Source organism: Pongo abelii, chromosome 6 (genome assembly GCF_028885655.2).
Source record: "Pongo abelii isolate AG06213 chromosome 6, NHGRI_mPonAbe1-v2.0_pri, whole genome shotgun sequence".
NCBI lineage: Eukaryota > Metazoa > Chordata > Mammalia > Primates > Hominidae > Pongo > Pongo abelii.
Window position 1 is genome coordinate 102375561 of NC_071991.2, and position 18440 is coordinate 102394000.

The following is an 18440-nucleotide window of genomic DNA, read 5'->3' on the forward strand; positions in this document are numbered from 1 at the left end:
GAGTTCTCTGCACCGCCTGATGCAGGTCTTCCAGGTCTGTTTCCACTACAGACCCAGCAGCACCAGGCCAAGGGGAGAAAGGAGATGGAATTTAGCAACTCCTGATGGGAGCGTAACATTTAAAGAGATTAGAGGAGCCCAATTAACACACCATTGAATTGAAAAAATCAGAGGGTCCCACCCAGGGTCAGTGGCCTATGTGTCTAGATCCAGCAGCCACTAACCACTTCAGGCTACTAAGCATTTAAAATGTGGCTACTGTGGGGGCCAGGCACTGTGGCTCACACCTGTAATCCCAGCACTTCGGGAGGCTGAGTTGGGTGGATCCCTGGAGCTCAGGAATTCGAGATGGTAAAACCCTAACTCTACAAAAACACAAAAATTAGCCAGGCACGTAGTGTGTGCCTGTCATCCAAGCTACTTGGGAGGTTGAGGTGGGAGGATCACTTGAGCCCAGGAGGTTGAGGCTGCAGTAAGCTGAGATCGCACCACTGTACTCCAGCCCCAGCCTGGGTGACAGAGTGAGACCCTGTCTCCAAAAAAAAAAAGATAAGAAAAAAAAGTGGCTACTGTGGCTGAGGAACGGGATTTTAAATTTCATTTAAGCTGAGTTTATTGAAATTTAAGAACAGATACTTGATTCAGTTATTAGAAAATGTTTAAGTTTATTTAGAACAACTTGGGTGTCAGTCTATTTTATAATCTCTAGTTTTTATGAAATCTAAAAATGGGTCAAATATTTCTGATGAAAATTTAGTGTCCAAATTGAGATGTGTTGTAAGTGTAATAAAACACATGCAGGATTCTGAAGACTTATGAAAAGAAAATAATGTAATCTATCTCATTGGTTATATGTTGAAATGATAGTATTTTGAATATATTAGGTTAAAGAAAATAGTCATGTGTCACTTCATGATGGGGCTATGTTCTAAGAAATGCAATGATAGGTGATTTTGTCATGCTAACATCGTAGAGTGAACTAACACAAACCCCTGCACACTGGCCTGGGAGACAGAGCTATACCCTGTCTCAAAAAAAAAAAAAGGTGACCAGTTCCACTTTTCCAATGGATCACCCTCTTCTTGCCGGTCTGGGCAGGATTCTGTCCTGTCAAGTATAAAAGGTGTTTGAACCTAAGCTGTATGGTACAGCCACTTGTTCCTAGATTACAAACCTGTTCAGCATGTGATTGTACTGAATACTGTAGGCAATTGTAATATAAGGGTAAGTATTTGTGTGTCTAAACATATCTAAATATAGAAAAGCTACAGTAAAAATATGGTATAATCATCTTATGGGACTGCTGTTGACTAAAACGCTGTTATGCGGCACATAACTTTTTTTTTTTTTTTTTTTTTTGAGGTGGAGTCTCACTTGCTTTGTTGCCCAGGCTGGAGTGCAGTGCCAGGATCTTGGCTCACCGCAACCTCTGCCTCCCAGGTTCAAACAAGTCTCCTGCCTCAGCCTCCCGAGTAGCTGAGATTACAGCCATGCACCACCATGCCGGGTTTTTTTTTTTGTATTTTTAGTAGATACGGGGTTCCACCATGTTGGCTAGGCTGGTCTCGAACTCTTGACCTCAAGTGATCATCTGCTTTGGCTTCCCAAAGTGTTGGGATTACAGGCATGAGCCACCATGCCTGGCCAATGACTATTATTAAAAATTAATTTCATGGCTGGGCATGGTGGCTCATGCCTGTAATCCTAGCATTTTGGGAGGCCAAGGCAGACGGATCACGAGGAGCTCAAGACCAGGCTGGCCAAGATGGTGAAACCCTGTCTCTACTGAAAACACAAAAATTAGCCGGGCGTGGTGATGGGCACCTGTAATCCCAGCTACTCAGGAGGATGAGGCAGGAGAATAGCTTGAACCTGGGCGACAGAGGTTGCAGTGAGCTGAGATCACGCCACTGCACTCCAATCTGGGTGACAGAGCAGGCTCTGACTCAAGAAAAAAAATAATAATAATAATTTCACCTGTTTCTTTTGTACTTTTTTCCAGTGTGGCTGCTTGAAAATGTAAAATTAACATGTGTGATACACATTACATTTCTATTGGATAGTGCTAGTCTAAACAATTCTAGACAAAAGGTCAGCCATCTCCAGGAATGGAAATCTTAGAATCCCTTTCAATGGTCACATCCATTTCATTCAATTCGACACATATTTACTGACACGAGTACCATGCTTGTTGAGTTGGTGAGAGGTTTCCATACAGGAGGCCCTGCAGTAACTACTGGGCAGGAGGAAGACAGGAAGTGGAGTCTATGGCCGACCAGAGAAAGTGTCACATGTGAGGTAAGAATTAAGTGCTCCGGGGATTAAAAGAAAGGCGATAGCATATCAGGTTGTTGGCAAGGAGGAAGTGAATGAGGAAAGAGCATTGAGAGAAGGTAGCCAGTGACACGGGCAATAAGAATGGTAAGGATTATGGCCAGGAGAGAAGGGGACTGAATGCCATGGAAACACCGGGCTTAGCAGACCCAGAGCCCTCAGACTCCTCTTTCCCTGTCCCAATCCTCCATGGCACCACCCTTGGCCTCTGTTCTTCTTCTTCTCACACCATATACCTCCCTGGCAGGCCCACCTGTACCCACAGCTTCCATGCCCACGTCTACACTGATGACTCTTTAGTCCTGGCCTATACCTATCTCTTGACCCCTGGTTCCAAACATTCAATGCCCACTCACATTTCTTTGTAGATATTTCTCAGATACTCAAAATCCACTGACTTCCCAGCTGAACTCATTCTTGCTTTCCCTCCCTCAACTCTGGCCCTTACTGTCCTTCCCTTGAGGAAGCAGCAGGACCACAACTCAGCTGTCCTAATGCCCTCCCTTGTACTCTAGCCCTACATATGACCAGCCCCAAAGTCCTGTGGAGTTTTCCCTCCTTAATATTTATCTCACCCAGCCCCTCCGTACACACCACTGCCTGGATCCAGGCTGTCACCACGCCTCGCCTGGGTGACACAACGTCCTCACCGTTCTTGTTGCTTCCTGTGTGACCCCCCTTCCTGTGATGACCCCCCAAGCCATCCTTTTACGTGGCTGTCAAGGTGACCAGACTACATCAGAAAACTGCTCCTTTAACATCTCTTTGCAATTTCCAGGGTGAAGTCCAAATTCCTGAACTTAACACATACAGCAGAACTTCATAATCTGGGCCTCACTCCCCTACCCAGTTTCACATCCTGCCTCTCCCCACATGCAAATACTTTTGCACATTCTGTTCCCTTTGCCTAGGACACCCTTCCAACTCTCTTAGAATTTTTTTTTTTTTTAGTGGTAAAATAGACATAACATTAAAAGTTTACCATTCTAATCCCATTCTCTTTGTCTACCTCCTTCCTACTACTTGTCCTTTGAATTTAGCGGAAGTGACCTTTTTTTTTTTTGAGACAGAGTCTTGCTCTGTCGCCCAGGCTGGAGTGCGGTGGCACAATGTTGGCTCACTGCAACCTCTGCCTTCCGGGTTCAAGTGATTCTCCTGCCTCATCCTCCCGAGTAGCTGGGATTACAGGTGCGCACCAACACACCCAGCTAATTTTTGAATTTTTAGTAGAGACAGGGTTTCAGCATGTTGGTCAGGCTGGTCTTGAACTCCTGACCTCGTGATCCACCTGCCTCGGCTTCCCAAAGTGCTGGGATTACAGGTGTGAGCCACCATGCCTGGCCAGAAGTGACCTCTTTTGAAAAACCCTTTCTGAGTGCTCAGCCTGGGTTAGGTGCCCTTCTCCTTTGCTACTGACCTCATAGTCCTTATCACTTTGTACTGTGTTAGCTTAGTTTCTATTTACAGACTCCCTAAGACAATGTCTGTGTCTTAACTTTGTATCCCCAGGGCTGCAGTGTACAGTTGTATAGGTTATGCACTGTGAGAGGATGCCTGGCTAAGGAAATAAGCAGGGGATGAAGGCCATTAGTGAACTGTGCACCTGGTACAGGCCTGCATCCAGACTGTTTTCTAATTTGCACAAAGGTGCTTGTGTGACACCAGTGGGCCCTGTGTATCCCCCGTGCTTGTTATAGAGTTGACACACATAGTATTACAATAGGTGCTCATTAAATGTTGAGTAAAGATGGATGGATGTTCCAGGCAAAGGTACCAGGGGTAGAGATGGGGGGAAATCCAGCCTAATAGGGTGGTATTGGATACTCAGTATTGACTTAGGGGGGCTGCAGCTAGTTTGTAGAGGGTCCCTTATGTTTGGCTGAGGGACTAACTCTTTAATTCAGGAGGCAGTGAGGAACTTTGTGCATTTTTGATAGGACTGTGATATAGAATTTCAAAATATTCAGGCTTGAAAATGAGACTCAGAGAAGTAAAGTGACTTGTTCAAGGATACACAGAAAGTTAGAGGCAGGGCCCAGACTTGAATTTGATTTTCTTACTCCTAGCTCAGTACAGGTCTGGGGAACTGCACTCTGGGAAGCTGCACTCTGGGATACCTCTCAGAACTGAGGCTGAACCCTCTAAGGCTCAAAGCCAAATCATCCCAGCCTTGGAGACTCTATCTCTTCCCTGACACATGTTCCTGGACGTGGTGGGTAGACGGATGACAGCCAGGCAGATGGGAGGTGAGGACAGTTAGGAGACCGCTGCAGTCCATGGTTCGGCCTCATTCATGGTGCACCACTTGTTCTGTCTTCAGAATATTTACCGACTTGAAGGCATGGCAAATTGCCCGTGCCTTTCTCTTCTTCCCACAGGTGAACACTCAAGTCTTTTCACTACAAGCTATCTCTCTCCTTACAAATCTCTTGGTTGCTCATCTCTGGACCTGGGCTAGTTTCTTCAGATTCTTTCTTTCTTTCTTTTCTTTTCTTTTCTTTCTTTTTTTTTTTTTGAGACAGAGTCTTGCCCTGTTGCCCAGGCTGGAGTGCAATGGAGCAATCTTGGCTCACTGCAACCTCCACCTCCCAGGTTCAAGAAATTCTCCTGCCTCAGCCTCCTGAGTAGCTGGGATTACAGGTGCGTGCCACCACGCCTGGCTAATTTTTTTATCTTTAGTAGAGACGAGGTTTCACCATGTTGGCCAGGCTGGTCTTGAACTCCTGACCTTGTGATCTGCCCATCTCGGCCTCCCAAAGTGCTGGGATTACAGATGTGAGCCACTGCACCCAGTCAGATTCTTTCAAAACCACTTTTTGCCCCTAGCTGAAGGGGACTTGACTGTAGCAGGTCTTAAGAAGTGTATATTGAGTTGGACTGGATTGAGTGTGGACAATGATTTGAACCAATGGTCTCTCTGAAGGTTTGCCTTTTGGGCAAGTGCTTTTTGGTGCCATGGGGCTACATGAGACCTCTCATTTGCTCTTTTACAAGGAGAGTTCATTGATGATCTTCCCCGAGCTCCCTGGGTCTCCTCCTGGCTTATGTGCTCCTTCCCTGGCTTTCCTTATTGTGTTTCTCTGTAGCTCATTTCTAGACTCCGAATAAATTATTTGATCATTTTTATCTTCACTCTGAGTCTGAAGAGCCAATTCTCTAATTTTTTTTTAGAGAGATTTGACTTGTCAATCTTTATCCCAGGATGGAAGTGCTGTCCTTTGGCACACAGGATAATATAGTAATAATAACGATGACGTTATGCTAAATTATTTATTGAACATATACTATGATCCAGATACTGTGCCTCCTGCTTTATAAAAACTAGCTCACTTAATCCTCACAACAGTCCCATGGAATAGAGCTATTATTGGCCCCACTTTACAGATGATGAAATGGAAGCACAATAAGATCAAATAACTTGCCCAAGGTCACCCAGCTGAAATTTGTGCCCAGGCCAGTGACTCCAGAGCTTGTGGTTACATCGGGACACCACGCAGCCCCAGTAAATAAATTCCCAGGCACATTCTCATCACAGATAAGATGGATTGCAGGTTAGTGACTGGGAGACTCACATCGCAGGTGGGCGGGCAACCACCACTCTCGGGCTGAGTCTTCCCTAACCAGCTACAGCCTCCTGCAGGATGGACCCGCAATCCCAACAACCCAAGGAGAACAAAGCTTGCCCATGAGGCCCAGCTGCATGGCATGTAACTCCTCCATAGCCATGCCTACACCTTTCCACTCCATCACAAAAGGCTCTGTAATTGATCTGACATAATTAGCTCTTTACTAAGTCATCATAATTTCCAGTGTGCAGTGACAAACCCATTGATGGATGATTTTACTCTACAGCTTGCCTAGGTACGAACTTAAGTGCAATTAACTGTCATCAATTAATGGAACACTTTTTTTCTTTAAATAAATTAGATGGACTCTACACTTATCCCTTCTCTGTCTTCTCAAGGCTTGAAAGATAAGCATAGAGGTGCTGTCAGAAGCCAGTTCCTTAAGTACCCCAAGCTGGGTGCCAACAGCATTTGAAGATACTCATCTTCCTTGTTTTAAATTTGGTTTCCTAGCTGTCTTTTCCACAGGCAACCTTTTCTGACTTTTTAGTAAGGGCTGAGATAACAAAATGAATTAAAAGCCTCAGATTTTTTTTTTTTTTTTTTTGAGACAAGAGTCTCACTTGGTCATCCAGGCTGGATCGCAGTGGCGCAATCTCGGCTCACTGCAACCTCTGCCTCCCAGGTTGAAGCAACTCTCCTGCTTGCCTCAGCCTCCCGAGTAGCTGGGATTACAGGCGTGTAACACTATGCCCAGCTAATTTTTATATTTTTAGTAGAGATGGGGTTTCACCACGTTGGTCAGGCTAGTCTTGAACTCCTGACCTCAAGTGATCTGCCCACTGCAGCCTCCCAAAGTGCTGGGATTACAGGCATGAGCCACCACGCCTGGCCAAAAGCCTCTGATTTTTCACAGCCCACTCCACCAAAGGGGTGACCTTCTACTTGGCTTTCCTCTCTCTCCCGTGGTCAGCTCCCAATTACTTGCCTCTGCTGGTGGCTATTCCACTATTCCACAGGACCTGGGACCCAGTGTTGGGGGTAGGGCCGTGGCCTTGCTCCACACCAGGCAGACTGTCAGTGCTTTCGATTTTACACCAGAGCTTCTCTTCACTGGGGTGGAAAATTGAGAGGTGGCAGCAGAACTGAGAAATATTTCCCTGTTACCCTTTTCTTAGACACAACTTGGCTCAACTCTCAAGAGAATAAAAAAATCCCCCATCAGGCATAGGGTATTTTTTTTTTTTTTGAGACAGAGTTTCGCTGTCACCCAGGCTGGAGTGCAGTGGCGTGATCTCGGCTCACCACAACTCCGCCTCCCGGGTTCAAGCAATTCTTCTGCTTCAGCCTCCTGAGTAGCTGGGATTACAGGTGTGTGCCACCACACCTGGCTAATTTTTGTATTTTTAGTAGAGACGGGGTTTCACCACGTTGCCCAGGCTGGTTTCAAACTCCCGACCTCAGGTGATCTACCTGCCTCAGCCTCCCAAAGTGCTGGGATTACAGGCGTGAGTGTGGCCCATATGGTACTCTTAAGGTCCCACATGCCCTCTATTATTTAGGGTTATCTTTCCATCATTTTGGGTTTCTGTCCCTTCATTCCTCAGTCCCCCAAATTCCTGCATGTGACACCTAGGAACAAAGCCAGAGAGTAAATACTGTTTCCCCGTGGTGACAGGAACAGCAGGGGGGGACAGACAGCAGCTGGCTGCCAGCCAGCTGACTCACCATGGTTTATCCCTTGATCCTTTCGCAGGAAAGACTGTGTGCTGTTTGCTGCTGGAGGTAAGTAGATTGTCTTTGGGCGTTTTGAATGGCTTTGAGGTGCTGCTGGCAGAGTGATGGCCGCTGAGACAGGCTTTTGTTTTCACCTGTACTAGTGATGTCCTGGGATTGGAGGCTGGAGACACTGGAGAGGGAGAAGGTCTACACATTGAACCGTGTCTTCTCTCTACAGGGGCAGAAAGTAGAGAACTCAGCACAGCATCTGTAGCAGGTGAGGCTCTCACACACTCACATACACTCAAACACACAACAGGCGGAGAGAAGCGCTTTCCCTACAGCACTGGCATTCCTGAAGCCTAGGTTCTGATGAGATGATTTGTCTTGACATATGCTCCTATTCCACCAGCTAGCAATAATTATGTTCTGGGTTTCTGTATCAAATGGCATGCTCAACTAACATCAGGGTTCTCATGGGAGGCATTTACCAGGCCATCTTTCTGCAAAACCACTTCCACAGGAGTAGCAGAGGGACACCAGGTGTCACCTGAAGAGTGGGACAACCACACATAGCCAAAGCAATTCCTAGACAGCTACACAGAGGCCACAGGTCCATCAGGGCAGTGGACAGGTCAAGACTCTTAACAAACAGGAAACTCTCGAACCTGACAATCTGCAGGAGCACTAAAGTAAGAGGGACCAGCAGGCTTGAATCGAAGGGACTTTGCAAGCAAGGAAGTGGCCCAGCAGCTGTCCCGGGACTGAGAGGACAGTGTCAGCACACCCCTGCTATGGCCTCCTCAGGGTCCACAGAGGTTCAGGGCCACATGCAGGAGGATGTCAACGCTTGAGGCAGAATCTGCAATGTGGGGCATGGACTTGGGCCGGCGAGCACAACTTCCTGAGGTTCTACAGAGAATACCAGAGCTCTGGGCAGAGATGCCTCACTTGTTCACATTCTGTTAGCCACTGTGCTTTCGACTGAATGGGCAGGATGAGGATACTGACCAGGACAGCAGATACATGAAGTAAAGTTCTAGTGTGCACCCACTATGGGGTTCTTAAATTGTTTTAGAGTAACAGATCTGATAAAAATTTAAGACCCCAGCAAAACACACTTTTACACCTGCCCAAAAACTTTGTACATGATTACAGAAAGGAATCCCAAACCCTAAAAAAGACAAAGCTTCCTGAAACCCTAAGTCCTCTCTGGCTGTCTTATGTCTCACATATAATTAGTGCTTAATTAACATGTGTTGAATAAATAAATGAAATTATAACAGTTCTCCTGAACTAGAGATCTGAAAATCTGGCTGAATTTGATAATGCAAAATGTGACAGGCAAAGATGACAGATCATTCTCTCTCCAGCCCAAAGCTGAGCCTAGGCTTCTCTCATTAGGGCACCTTTCCTGGTTGCTTTTGCAGGCACCCTGACCTGGGAGACGCAAGCCTCCCACCTGTGGCCAGCTGCGACAGGAGTCTGGGGTTTCTCTGTGCTCCCTTGTACCAATGGGTTGCCAGGCTGTCTCAAAGCAGACTGAATTTAGTCTTCTGATGCAATGGGAATTAGGAGGAAGCAGATTTTTGAGGATCATCCAATTGCTGGGTTTTTTTGCTTGACCAGTGCTCATATGCTGCCTACACAGAATAAATTTACAGGGTGCTTTTTCCTCATTGAATCAGAGTAGACCTTTGCATACAGCTTAGTTCTCAGAAGCCATCCTGTTGAAGCTTTTGAAAACAAAGAGCTAATTCTGGGGCCTCTGTTTTGAGGGCTGGGAGCCAGGAGACCTGGGCTCCCACTCCAACCACATATACACAGTATTAGGCTCGTGGCCTTCAGTTTACCACTTGAACTTCCTTAGTTCCTGTGTCTTTATCTGTGAATGAAGTGGGTCCCTAGATGGCTTCGAAGCCTCCTTCCACTCAGTCACCATAAATACAAGGGATACTTATACCTGTTCGTTCCCTTCTCATCCCTCATGATTCCTGGATGTCAGAGCAGTAATAACAGCCGAAATATCGAACAATTTTACTCAGGCAAGATCTTCCTTGGAGGAATTCATCCTTTGTAAAATTGTACTGGCTTTTACAACCCCTGTGAGACAGGCAGGAAGCAGCCAGGGGTCTCCACCCTCCTCACGGCTGACTGGCCAAAGGAGACCCAGAGAGGTGAGGTGATTGCCAAGGTCAGGGCTACTCAAGGATCAGGGCGCCTCTGTGCTGAGAACATGGGCCTACCTGCCTCTCAGGAAGGCAGGAAACTAGGTGAATACAATTCGAATCCAGGAAATTAGAAAATGCAGAACTTATCACTAAAGGTTAGAACTGGATTTTAAAAGTCAACTAGTATGATCTTTCTGATAGATGAGGTTATCAGTTGCCAGCCTTCAGGTTAAAGCTAGTTAGCGACAATCCTGAGACTAGAACAAAGTCTCCTTACTTCAAGTCTGTCGACTTTCTGCCTCTCAGAAATGTCTTGTTTAGCAATTTCTTTTTCGGCAGAGGCTTCCAATATGAAAGTAAGATTTTGATTTTTACCATTACTGCTTTAGATTTTTCTGCAGTCTTCATTCACTCCTTTGCTATTACTTACTCAAAGCTGGTGGTGGGTGGGTGTGGGATGTACAGAAATATTTCTTGGTTTAGGTGGGGAGATAAACCTGAATAATGAAGATACGTTTTATTTTGCTAAACTAAGGGTTAAAAATTATGCAAGTAAACAAAGATAAATCACAAGGAAGGGTGCCATGAAGGACAAAATAAATGGGCCAGGTCAGTGATTCTACAATCACCTTCTAAAAGAATTCTTGTTAGTGGTTCTGGCTGACACATTCTGCTGCTAAATTTACAGAAAAAACCTTTTTTTTTGAGACAGAAAAAAAACTCTGTCACCCAGGCTAGAGTGCTGTGGCACGATCATGGCTTACTGCAACCTCTGCCTTCCAAGTTCAAGCGATCCTCCCAACTCAGCCTTCTGAGTAGCTGGGACTACAGGCGTGTGCCACCATACCCGGCTAACTAATATTATCTTTTGAGATAGAGTCTTGCTCTGTGGCCCAGGCTGGAGTGCAGTGGCAGGATCTCATCTCACTGCAGCCTCCACCTCAAGCGATTCTCCTGAGCCTGGGAGAATCAAGGCTGAAGATTCTCAAGATCTCAGTCTCCCAAGTAGCTGGGATTATAGGCATGCACCATCATGCCTGGCTAATTTTTATATTTTTAGTAGAGATAGGGTTTCATCATGTTGGCCAGGCTAGTCTTGAACTCCTGGCCTCAAGTGATTTGCCCGTCTCAGCCTCCCAAAGTGCTGGGATTATAGGCATGAGCCACTGCGCCTGGCCCCGGTTACTTATTAATTAAAACTTTTTTTGGTAAGGCCAGGCATGGTGGCTCATGCCTATAAACCTGGCACTTTGGCTGGCCAAGGTGGGTGGATCTCTTGAGCCTGGGAGGTGGAGGCTACAGCAAGTTGTGATTGTACCAGAGCACTCCAGCCTGGGCAACAGAGCAAGACTCTCTCTGAAAACACTTTTTTTTTTTTTTTTTGCAGAGACAAAGTCTCTCTATGTTCCCAGGCTGGTCTTGAACTCCTGGGCTGAAGAGATCCTCTTGCCTTGGCCTCGCAAAGTGTTGGGATTACAGGTGAGCTACCACATCTGGCACACAAAACAACTGTATCAGTGGTTAAGCTTTTTTCTTGGTTTCATATTTTATTTTGTTTTTTGAGACAGTCTCGCTCTGTTGTCCAGGCTAGAGTCCAGTGGTGTGATCTTGGCTCACTGCAACCTCTGTCTCCAGGTTCAAGCAATTCTCCTGCCTCAGCCTCCTGAATAGCTGGGATTACAGGTGCGCACCACCACGCCTGGCTTATTTTTGTATTTTTAGTAGAGACAGGGTTTCACCATGTTAGCCAGGCTGGTTTCAAACTCCTGACCTCAAGTGATCTGCCTGCTGGGATTACAGGTGTGAGCCACCATGCCTGGTTTCATATTTTAGATTCAGAAACTTGCCTTAAATTGTCAATTGAAAGAACAAGTTGCAATGAGGGAATATTAATTAAAACCTGAAGACAGCCCTTTGCCCTTAATATAAGTTTTTTTGGTTGTTTAATGTGTGATTTTGTATTGTAATAAATAGGCGAAAGCAGTATGTCCTACTTGTGAAACTGAATTAAATCAGAAGGGCTCTCACAATCTTTGAGCTATGGGAACAAGCTTGCCCCCTACCAGTGCAGGTGAGAAAGGTCATATAAGAATTTAAAGGCCCAGCGCGGTGGCTCACGCCTGTAATCCCAGCATTTTGGGAGGCCAAGGCGGGTGGATCACCTGAGGCTGGGAGTTTGAGACCAGCCAGACCAACATGGGGAAACCCTGTCTCTACTCAAAATACAAAATTAGCTGGGCGTGGTGGCGCATGCCTGTAATCCCAGCTACTCGGGAGGCTGAGGCAGGAGAATCGCTTAAACCAGGAGGTGGAGGTTGCAGTGAGCCGAGATCGCACCATTGCACTCCAGCCTGGGCAACAAGAGCGAAACTCCGTCTCAAAAAAAAAAAAAAAAAAAAAAAAAAAAAAAAAAAAAAAAAAAATTAAAGTGGAGGGACTAACAGAGTCAGTGGTCAGGGATTCACTCTGGAGGTGAGCTGTAACTAAGCTTTCGAAAATGGGTAGAACTGATGTCCCAGGTAGGGCAGAGTGAGTGGATTTTACAAAAAGACCTATTCAATCTTTGTTTCTCTAGTCTATGAAGACCTGCCTGTAGTGGACTTACACAGTTTTGTGTGGGTGAGGAGGCGGGTTATGTTAGTGATAGAAGAAGACAGGGTCTTACCTCTTGCAAAAAGACGCTGCTATGCAGGTGAGGTTTCTCTGAGTGAAGCTCTCCTGCTGTACATTACAATCATTCGGATACAAGCCTTCACCCACTTGAGGCTTAATCATGTCTTTCTATGTTTTGATTAAGGGACCGCCTAAGGTAGATCCCTATAGTTATTCTAATTCCATTTGCCCTGCCCAGAAAGAATTTGTAGTACATTATATCACTCATTGTTAAAATATTTAATACTTAAGCAATTTTAGAGAAAAAGAGCACTTTCCTCTAAATTTTCTTAGTCTTCGTTAATGCGTATAGCTTTATTAACAAAACTGCAATCAATGGATATTTTGGACTATTCTTTGTCAACTAACATTCTACATATACATATCAAATTCCCACAAACTTGCTATTTTAAACTGTTAGGTAATATTCAATCATTAACACGGTGCAGATTATTTAGCTACTCTCTTGCTGTCTACCTACTATTTATCTTAAAAAAAAAAAAAAACTGATTTGGCCGGGCGTGGTGGCTGACACCTGTAATCCCAGCACTTTGGGAGGCCAAGGTGGGTGGATCACAAGGTCAAGAGATCGAGACCACCCTGGCCAACATGGTGAAACCCCATCTCTACTAAAAATACAAAAATTAGCAGGGTGCGGCCGGGTGCGGTGGCTCATGCCTGTAATCCCAGCACTTTTGGAGGCCAAGGCGGGTGGATCACGAGGTCAGGAGATCGAGACCATCCTGGCTAACACGGTGAAACCCCGTCTCTACTAAAAATACAAAAAATTAGCCCGGCGAGGTGGCAGGCGCCTGTAGTCCCAGCTACTTGGGAGGCTGAGGCAGGAGAATGGCGTGAACCCGGGAGGCAGAGCTTGCAGTGAGCCAAGATCGTGCCACTGCACTCCAGCCTGGGCAACAATGAGACTCTGTCTCAAAAAAAAAAAAAAAAAAAAAAAAATTAGCCGGATCTGGTGGTGCATGCCTGTAATCTCAGCTACTCAGGAGGCTGTGGCAGGAGAATCGCTTGAACCTGAGAGGCGGAGGTTGCAGTGAGCCTAGATTACACCACTGCACTCCAGCCGGGCAACAGAGTGAGACTCCGTCTCAAAAAAAAAAAAAAAAAAAAGATTTATTTAAAACGTGATTCAGAATTATTTCCTTGAGGTATAATTCCCAAAGTGAAAGGCTGCAGCTTTATAGCTCTTGCTACACATTTCTTTCCAGACCATGTGACAGAAAGACCAAACCAATCTATTGTGCTAATATTGAATATAAGCACCACTCACCTACTTTAGGAAAAACAGAAAATCACTATCAGAACACCTGTGCAGAATTAAGTATTCAATACATCAATAACAACCTCAGTGAATGATCTTGAACCAGCAACCTCTGCTCTCACCCGTTCTGTCCTTTGATCAATAGTAATAATAGTTTAAGATTTTTCAGGTGGGTACAGTGGCTCATGTCTGTAATTCCCGCACTTTGGGAGGCTGAGGCGGGCAGATTGCTTGAGCTCAGGAGTTCAAAACTAGCTGGGTAACATGGTGAAACCCTGCTTCTACAAAAAATTAAAAAAATCAGCCAGGTGTGCGCCTTTAGTCCCAGCTACTTAGGAGGCTGAGGTGGGAGGATTGCTTGAGCCTGGGAGGTCAAGGCTGCAGTGAGCTGAGATTGCTCCACTGCACTCCAGCCTGAATGACAGAGTGAGAGACCCTGTCTCAAAAAAAAAAAAAAAAAAGAATTTTTTTTTTCTTATGTGCCAGGAACTCTTCTAAACACTTGATTTACCTTATAGCATTTCATTTTTATAATACCTTAAGAGAGGCACGGCCAGGCGTGGTGGCTCACGCTTGTAATTCCAGCACTTTGGGAGGCCCAGGTGGGCGGAACACGAGGTCAGGAGTTCGAGACTAGCCTGAGCAACATGGTAAAACCCGGTCTCTACTAAAAATACAGAAATTAGCTGGGTGTGGTGGCAGGCGCTTGTAATCCCAGCTACTCAGGAGGCTGAGGCAGGAGAATCACTTGAACCCTGGAGGCGGAGGCTGCAGTGAGCTGAGATCATGCCACTGCACTCCAGCCTAGGCGACAGAGTGAGACTCCATCCCCTGCCCCCCCAAAAAAAGAGAGGCACTACTAGTTTCTCTTTTCTACAGGTAAGTTCTATTAACAAAGCTGTAATCAATGGATATTTTGGACTATTCCTTGTCAACTAACATTATTCTGCATATACATATCAAATTCCCACATACTTGCCATTTTAAACTGTTAGGTAATATTCAATCATTAATGTGCTGTAGATTATTTAGCTATTCTCTTACTGTTGACCTACTATTTGTCTTTTAAAAAACTGATTTAAAAAGTGATTTAGAATTATTTCCTTGAGGTATAATTCCTGAGGCTCAGAGATACAATGAGTTGCTTAAGGTCACAGAGCTAGAAAACATCAGATCTGGGGATGTTTTCAGAGCCCCTATCTTAACTCTGGGCTCTACCACCTTGGAATCCTCGAAGATTCTGCTATGGATAGGAGGAGTCTGAAAGAGCCAGCGGGACCTCCCCTTTCCCAGTGCCTGTGGGCATTTCAGCAGGGCACCTGACTCTCCTAGGGACAGGAAGAAACACCTTTTAGGTGTTAGGCAGCTGGCAGGTGCCAGTCAGCAGCTCATACCATTGCCTAAGACCTCAATCACAAAGAGCTGGGGGCCTCGGTACCAAAGTAGTGAAAAGCCAAATCCTTTTACTTTTGTGCATTTCCACCACAGGAAGTCCAGGCCAAGGCCTCAGCAACTGACTGTTTCAAGACCACCTTCTTCCCCACAGCCTCCTTAAACATCCAGGTGCAACTCCAGGGGCAGTCCTGGAGATCAGCCAAGCAGGGAGCTTGCAGACACCAGCTGTCAGCATCCCAAATATCTGATAGGCGTGGGGAGCCCTGGTGTCCTCCAGTTTGCTCCCCTCACTCTCTGAAGATAAAATCCATCAAGTTCTCAGGCAATTCCATTTCAGTAAAAATTCAGAGTGTTCCCTTCCCCATTCGCTTATTCATGGAGATATTTTCATACTTGCAGCATCAGTGTCCTGTATTTAAAACCTTAGCACAGATGCCTCATGAATGGCTGAGCCGGCCGCAAATACTCAAGGTGGCTCCCTGCACCATTTTTAGAAAGAACTTGTTGAGAATTTTCCAATATGGCTTTTAAGGGACCAACCCCCTCCCAATAGACTTTGAGCACCACAGTCGCTTGTGGCCTGCCATGGTTGTGTAAGCACACTTGGGCTTAGGCCAGCACCTGGCTTACTTACTTGACAGCATGGAGTCTCCTTCAGCCCCTACTTTTGAGGGCAGGTGCTTGGCAAGTCATTAGCGAGCTTCTATCTTATCAGTGGGTTCAATCTGCTTTCGTAGCTGCAGTCAGGATGCTGCCTATAAACACCCTGATTTCCAAGGGACCTTCTTCCAAAAGTAAACTGGAGTTGGAGAGAGAGGCAGCGCTGGCACCTTGGCACTGGGAGCCGTGCCAGGAGCCAGGCCAGCTGTACTTACAGCCGCTTGGTGAGGTAACGATTCCCCCCAGCTGTGGAAATGGAGACAGACTGCATTTGAGAAACTTGCCCAAAGTCATAAGACTATTAAGTGGAGGAGCTTGGGCTAGAACCTGGGCCTGTCGTCTCATTTGTCACCATCGTAGTTAGATACTAAACTTACTGCCATGGTGTAAGGCGGGGTATTGAATCAGCCTTGCTCAGCAGAGGAGGAAATGAAGACACAGGAAAGTCAGGTGATAGGACAGGCTGCGAATGCAGGCAGAGCTGTGCCAAGGAGTTCCCATGCCAGGAATGCTTGTGAGCTTTTCTGGAGTGCCCATTCCCTTCTCAGACTGCGGTACCTCTTTAAAAGATGGCAGGGCTGAGGAGCCGAGGAGGCGTTCCTTAAGCACAGGTTATACTAGGTCTTCTTTACCCCTCTTCACCTCCTACCCACTGCTGGGCAACATGAACTATCTTGGGCACTAAGTTCTTTTGACAAATATGAGTGTGGGCCTGTGGTCTACACTGTTCACACCAATGCCAGCTCAGTTCCCAAATCCCTAGGCTCTTGGATGGTTTCTTGGTCATCTGGTCACCCCATGCACATTCATTCAGTTAGGAGGGAAAGCAGGCTTTCTTGAGTACCTACTATATATCAGGCACTGTGTAAGCTGCTTTTCACTCACCAGCTCATCTACCCAACAACCCTACCATGTGGTATGATACCATTAGTTGCCTTGTTACAGATGGGGAAATTACTATTATTTTTTTTTCTTCTTAGATATCAGATGGGGAAATTAAAGCTTAGCAAGATTGTGAAACAAGACCAAGGTCACGCAGACCTCAGCAGCTGGCAGGAAAGCCCAGGCTTGCCCGGCCCCAGAGCCAATGCCCTTTCTACCATGCCACCCTGCCTGGGACGTTCCCTTCCCTCCACACTTTAGAAATGCAACTGGGATGATTCTTACAAGGGCATTTCCCATTCCAGAGCTGCTGTGAAGTCATGTAACTTAGGATCCTTTTTAACTTTTCCCCTGTGGTGGCATTCCCCCTTCCTCCTCCTCTTCTATTTGTCATTTATACTAAGGTGCAAATTTCTGGCATCACCACTATTGGGCAGGATCTGGGGAGTCCCAGGGGCTTTCCAGGGCCCTGAAATACTTCCATCAGCCCCCAGGGATGCCCTCACAAGACACCTAGCCTAGCTAAAAGGAAAAATCACAGAAATAGAATCTGTGGGGAGACAAGCACATGTACACCTTGCCAGCGGTACTTTCAAGGGATTACATTTTTCTGGAGAGCAACCTGGTGATAATAACAGGAACTAAAAAGCATCCATAGTCTTTCATCTGGTAATCTGGTAATGTTAGTTTGGAAAATAGGCCTCCAGGAAATATCCCAAAGGGAAAAAAAAAGTTCAAAGATATTCTCAGCACTGTTTACTACAGTTAAAAAAAAAATACTACAACCTGAATAATCCATAATAAAGCAATTGGTAGGAGACAGGTAAGAGAGTTATCTCAACCTAAGAAAATGTATGCAAAATAGTACACTCACATTCACAAGGAAATTCAAAATGGCACCAATAGTATGTAGAGACTAATCACTACTTAAAGAAAAATATTTGAGGCTGGGTGCGGTGGCTCACTCCTGTAATCCCAGCACTTTGGGAGGCCGAGGTGGGTGGATCACTTGAGGTCAGGAGTTTGAGACCAGCCTGGCCAACATGGTGAAACCCCGTCTCTACTAAAAATACAGACAAATTAGCCAGGTGTGGTGGTGCGTGCCTGTAATTCCCGCTACTCGGGAGGTGGAGGTGGGAGGATTGCTTGAACCTGGGAGGCAGAGGTTGCAGTGACCTGAGATCACGCCACTGCACTCCAGCCTGGTGACAGAACGAGACCCCATCTCAAAAAAAAAAAAAAAGAAAAAAAAAGAAAAGCACTTGATAAATACATGATGATGAGGAAAACAGAGAATGATATAAGATACACTGCTTAATAGGCTCTGTCTTTTTTAAAGCTGTTTAAATTCATCCAAGAAGATAAAAACAGACAACAACAAAACACTAACATATCCTTAAGCAGAAGAGGTGGAGGAGAGAAAGTAGGTGCAAATACAAATGCAGGAAGGAGACAAAAATATGGGTTAAAATGAAACCTATTTCATTCATTCACTCTTTTTTTTTTTTTTCTTAGCATTTCCTTGGCACCTACCATGTGCCAGACACTGGGCTATGAGCCCTGGTTTATTACAGTGATGATACAATAGGTTGCTGTCACTGCTAGACCTTTGTAATCAGAGGGCTTCCTATGCTCAGGGGACAGCACTCTCCAGATCCTGGCTCGCTGCCACAGTTGTCACTCTGAGTGGAGGAGAACGGACGTGGCCCTCAGAAGGCAAGCTGCTGCCCGAAGGACCTGAGTCTGCCGGACTCCACCTGGAGCCAGAGCCACGATCCTCTT

At 45.8% G+C, this 18440-nt stretch overlaps 1 protein-coding gene across 22 annotated transcripts in view; it reads right to left on the reverse strand.

The window, feature by feature from the left end:
* The window catches only part of ATXN7L1 (ataxin 7 like 1), a 266375-nt gene that overhangs the window by 48843 nt on the left and 199092 nt on the right, over nt 1–18440 (reverse strand). For 21 of the 22 annotated variants that reach the window (XR_008527555.1, XR_008527549.1, XR_008527554.2 and 18 more), the window contains one exon: nt 7629–7851. Coding sequence is in view for 18 of the 22 variants with exons in the window: in XM_024250039.3 (XP_024105807.1) it covers nt 7629–7851 (223 nt within the window). In the remaining 4 variants the exon portion in view is untranslated. Of the gene's footprint in view, nt 1–7628; nt 7852–12455; nt 13067–18440 lie in introns of those variants that run through there. The other variant, XM_063725771.1, reaches the window with a different exon arrangement.